The sequence below is a fragment of the Triticum aestivum genome, chromosome 2B, assembly GCF_018294505.1.
Source record: "Triticum aestivum cultivar Chinese Spring chromosome 2B, IWGSC CS RefSeq v2.1, whole genome shotgun sequence".
Lineage (NCBI taxonomy): Eukaryota > Viridiplantae > Streptophyta > Magnoliopsida > Poales > Poaceae > Triticum > Triticum aestivum.
In genome coordinates this window covers 39,115-44,067 of record NC_057798.1, presented here as the reverse complement: position 1 = coordinate 44,067, position 4,953 = coordinate 39,115, and the positions used below count along the sequence as shown (strand labels likewise).

The following is a 4,953-nucleotide window of genomic DNA, read 5'->3' as shown; positions in this document are numbered from 1 at the left end:
GGAAACGGCCGTCCCCCTCCGTCTCACCGCGCCATGTCAGCCCGACAGGTGGGTCCCACCTGTCGGTTTCGCTGTTTTCGCGGCCAAATCGGCCCGTCAGTGCTCCGCGTTACCAATTAGGCCCGTTTATGAGCCCAGCTCATCTGCACCCGTTCATGAAAAAAAAAATCAGAAAAAATACAAAAGAAATAAAAGAAGTCAAAAAAAATTGCTGGAGGAAAATGTGCGCTGGTCCTGACTGACTGTTGCAAAACCAAAGGAAACCAAACCAGGAGCTGCTACTTTGTTTGCCGTGGTTTTCTTCCAACCCATCTTCCCATTGAGATTTGAGACCTTTGCCTTTGGTCCGGCCGGCGGCTCCCCTCCTTCCTCCCTTCCTCCACACCTCCCACTCTGCCTCCCTGCTTCCTACTCTGCTCTAGGCTGTAGCCCACCAACCACGCCCCCCATCCATCCATCCCATCCATCCCCCACCGCACCGGTGGGAAGGGAAGGGAAGGGAAGGGAAGGGAGGGGAAATCGGCGGGAGGAGGAGATGAGAATCTCCTTTTCTCTTCCCTTCTTCTTCTTCTTGCTCTCTGGATCCACCGCCAGCTAATGCCGCGTAGCCGCCCCGATTCCATCCATCACCACCGCGCACGCTCACCAAGGCGCCGCCGCCGCCGGTAGCGCTCCTCCTCCTCCTCCTCCTCCGCTTAATAAGGGATGTAATTTGTGGCTGGACGGACGGACGGACGCCGCAGGTCCGTAGCTTTTACTATTTCTTCTTATTATTATCATTATATCATACTGCTATATGGAGTACACTACTAGTATAAGTCCGGAGTAGCTTTTATTTTATTTATTTACTCGGATTTCGTTCCTGAATGAATTCCTATCCTATCTTACTAGAAAGAAAGAAAGAAAGAAAGAAAGAAAGAAAGAACGAACGAACGAAAGACGTGAATTTTGGTCAGAGGATTTCTCTTCTCTTCTACATCTTGTTGCTTTTCTGTTTCTCACTTATTACTTGTTATTGGCAGGGACAAATAAAGAAAGATTTGCGATTGATTCATTCATTCCATTGATTTGATTGATTGTTACTAACTGCTTGAGCACATGACTGATTGCAGAGCAGAGGCAAACCCCAATTCATGCCTTCCTTCCTTCCTTCCTTCCTTCCTTGAGTCAGTCAGTCAGTCAGTCAGTCAGTCAGTCAGGAGGAATCAACCAATTGATTTTGATTTCATACCACAAGAGTCAGTTGCTGCACAAAATCAACATATTACTCTGAATCTGAATCTGGTCTGAAGAAAATGTGCTCTTCACTCTGAATGAATGAATGAATGAATGAACCCTGGTATGTATGGTAGAGCCCATGGCAGCAAGAGCAATCCCCTTCCCATGCTGGCTCATCTTGCTGCTGCTGCTGCCGCTGTCGCACGCCGCCACCGGCGATTTCACCCACTGCGGCGGCTGCGACGACGCCGACGAGGGCAGCCTGTGGAGCACCGACAACATCCTGCAGTGCCAGAAAGTCAGCGACTTCCTCATCGCCACCGCCTACTTCTCCATCCCGCTCGAGCTGCTCTACTTCACCACCTGCTCCGACCTCTTCCCCCTCAAGTGGATCGTCCTGCAGTTCGGCGCCTTCATCGTGCTCTGCGGCCTCACCCACCTCATCAACGTCTTCACCTACGAGCCCCACTCCTTCCACCTCGTCCTCGCCCTCACCGTCGCCAAGTTCCTCACCGCCCTCGTCTCCTTCGCCACCGCCATCACGCTGCTCACCCTCATACCGCAGCTGCTCAGGGTCAAGGTCAGGGAGAACTTCCTCAGGATCAAGGCAAGGGAGCTGGACCAGGAGGTCGGCAAGATGAAGAGGCAGGAGGAGGCCAGCTGGCACGTGCGCATGCTCACCCAGGAGATCCGCAAGTCGCTCGACAGGCACACCATCCTCTACACCACCATGGTCGAGCTCTCCAAGACCCTGCACCTGCAGAACTGCGCCGTGTGGATGCCCAACGAGGCCAGGACCGACATGATCCTCACGCATCATCTCAGAGAGAGGGAGATAACCGAGTCGCACAGCGGCTCCATTCCTATATGTGACCCGGACGTGGTTGAAATAAAGGCGACGAGGGGCGCCAAGGTCCTCGGGGAAGGGTCGGCGCTCGGGACTGCCAGCAGGTGCAATCCTGAGGCAGGGGCTGCGGTCGCTGCGATACGGATGCCGATGCTAAGGGTGTCCAATTTCAAAGGAGGCACCCCGGAAATGAGGGAAACGAGCTATGCCATTCTGGTGTTGGTCTTACCTGAGGATGGTTCCCTAGGGTGGGGTGAACAGGAGCTGGAGATTGTCGAAGTGATCGCCGATCAAGTGGCGGTCGCGCTCTCGCATGCTGCGGTTCTGGAGGAGTCTCAGCTGATGCGAGAGAAGCTTGCTCAGCAGCACAGGGACTTGCTGCAGGCAAAGCATGAGGCTGTGATGGCAACTGAAGCCAGGAATTCCTTTCAGAGTGCCATGTATGACGGGATGCGCAGACCGATGCACTCGGTCCTTGGTCTTGTCTCGATGATGCAACAGGAAAGCATGAATCCAGAGCAAAGGCTCGTGATGGACGCCATCGTCAAGACAACCAGTGTTGCCTCAACGTTGATGAATGATGTCATGCAAACATCGACAATGGACCGTGAACACTTATCTCTGGTGAGGAGGCCATTCAGCCTCCACTCCTTGATTAAGGAAGCGGTCAGCGTTGTAAGGTGTCTGTGTGGCTCCAAAGGGGTTGATTTCGAGTTTCAAGTGGAGAATTCTTTGCCCGAAAGGGTCGTTGGCGACGAGAAGAGGGTTTTCCATATTGTCTTGCACATGGTAGGCACTCTGATACACCAGTGCCGTGCGGGCTGCCTCTCTTTGTATGTGAATAGTTACAACGAGATGGATGAGAGGCATAATAATCAGGACTGGATGCTGCTGCGAAGAGCAAACTTTTCTGCCGGATATGTGTGTGTCAAGTTTGAGATTAGGATTAAAAAATCCAGAAACAGCCTTTTGGGTGCGTCTGCCAGCCAAATAAGTCAAGAGCCGAACGCTAGCAGTTCGGAGATGGGCCTTAGCTTCAACATGTGCAAGAAGATTGTGCAGGTATTAATCATTCCTTGTCATATTATTCATGGCTCTTGCTCCTGTCATATTATTTATAGAAGTGTATTGGACTCCATGCTTATTGAAGATTATATTGGCAGATAGCTAACTAGTTGTTGATCCTCATCTGTTTCGTCACTTTTTCAGTTTGTTTTCTTTTTTCATACAGTAACTAAACATTCAGGCTAGCATGTAGTTACAATTTTTTTTTTTTGAAAGACGTGTAGTTACAATTATGAAACTGTCAAATTACACTGGATTTTCCTGCCAGCATACTTTGTGCGGAATGCTGTGAAATCTTCAGCACTTGACTGTGGTTCAAACTGGGCGAAATAAGATTAAATTTTTTTGCCACTTTTGTTACAGTGGTGCTGTAATAAAAAATGAATCATTTATGCTGCTTGTTCATGGTGTTGAAACTATTAGTGAACATGATGTGATTGGCTGTAAAGAATTCCGGTGCTTGTTTTCCATAACTATCTTTCTCTTTGTGCTCATCATCAGTTCATTCCTCAGGAGAAATATTACCGTGGCGTGGCGTGTCGTTTGCTTGATGTGTAATCTATATATTTAATTATTTGCTGACTTGAGGCTTTATGTTGTGTTGCAGATGATGAATGGTAATATCTGGTCCGTATCAGACCCAGAAGGGCTGAGAGAGACGGTCATGCTGGCTCTCCAGTTCCAGGTGCAACATGTGACCCCTGTCTCAGGAGCATCCTCGGACCTATACCGGTTATCACCGATCCCCAACTTCAACGGGCTCCATGTCCTCCTGGTGGACGGTGATGACACCAACCGAGCGGTCACCCACAAGCTCCTGGAGAAGCTCGGGTGCCGAGTCTTTTCGGTCAGCTCCGGCATCCAGTGCATGACCTCCTTTGCGGGCGGCGAGTCGTCCTTCCAGCTGGTGCTTCTGGACCTGACGATGCACACGATGGACGGGTTCGAGGTGGCCCTCGCGATCCGCAAGTTGAGGAGCAACAGCTGGCCGCCTCTGATCGTGGCCCTTGTGGCGAGCTCGGACGACAACGTGCGGGACCGGTGCCAGCGGTCGGGGATAAACGGTCTGCTCCAGAAGCCCGTCACGTTGGCGGCCCTGGGGGATGAAGTGTATAGAGTCCTTCAGCACAACTGAAAGTTGTCGTCGTCTCTGTGGATCTTGATAGATTGTTGTAGCTTGATGAGTAGTTCCGTTTTGATCGATTATGCCAGGTTAGGTCCCATACAGATGACAAGAAGCATTTGTGCAAAAACAAACAAAAAAAAGAGAGGAAGGAATTAATTGTACAGGAAGGAAGGAAGGAAGGAAGTTGAAGAAAGGTGGGGAATTTTGGAGAGATGAAAAGGCTACCTACTTAGGTTCTCTTTTTAGGGCTATTCATTTGTAAAACCTCTTATGCTGGATTATTAATGATTTATGAGGTAACTCCTTTGGGGGCAACCAGGTCAAGTCAAGTCATGAAGTAGCTAGACAAGATGCTAATTTGGTGTGGTCCAGGGAGGGGGTGTTTGATTTGGTTTAGGTTTGGTGGCTGCACTTGTGAATTCAGTGAATGCAGAAACTAGTGTTGATACTGACTTGTTATCCTCTTTAAAGAAACAAGTACAAAATCATAATCAGGCAGACTGACTAGGAGTATCTGATGCTGACCTCTTTTTTCTTTTCTTTTTAATAAGTTTCAATCTTGTAGAAAGAAAGATAAAGACCTAGTAGTAGTAGTAGTACAAAGGCAACTTAGCTAGACAAACTAATATATATATCTGTTTTGAATGAGTGTTAGGAGGTGTAGAGAATTTGCAGCTGAGGTTCCATCGTATGGTAG

The 4,953-nt window shown here is 49.3% G+C and overlaps 1 protein-coding gene across 4 annotated transcripts; it reads left to right on the top strand.

Annotated features, from left to right (window-relative positions):
- The first annotated feature begins 300 nt into the window (after positions 1–300).
- LOC123043014 (ethylene receptor 2) lies at positions 301–4,559 on the top strand. Of its 4 annotated transcripts, XM_044465341.1 has the most exons (4): positions 301–743; positions 892–951; positions 1,113–3,127; positions 3,738–4,559. In XM_044465341.1, exons 3-4 carry the CDS (start codon positions 1,346–1,348, stop codon positions 4,263–4,265), a joined length of 2,310 nt encoding a protein of 769 aa, XP_044321276.1. In that variant the 5' UTR covers positions 301–743; positions 892–951; positions 1,113–1,345; the 3' UTR covers positions 4,266–4,559. The 4 variants fall into 4 exon arrangements, with proteins under 4 accessions (XP_044321276.1, XP_044321279.1, XP_044321275.1 ...); XM_044465344.1 differs by lacking the exon at positions 892–951 and having other exon boundaries at positions 1,118–3,127; XM_044465340.1 differs by lacking the exon at positions 892–951.
- The last annotated feature ends 394 nt before the right edge of the window (positions 4,560–4,953 follow it).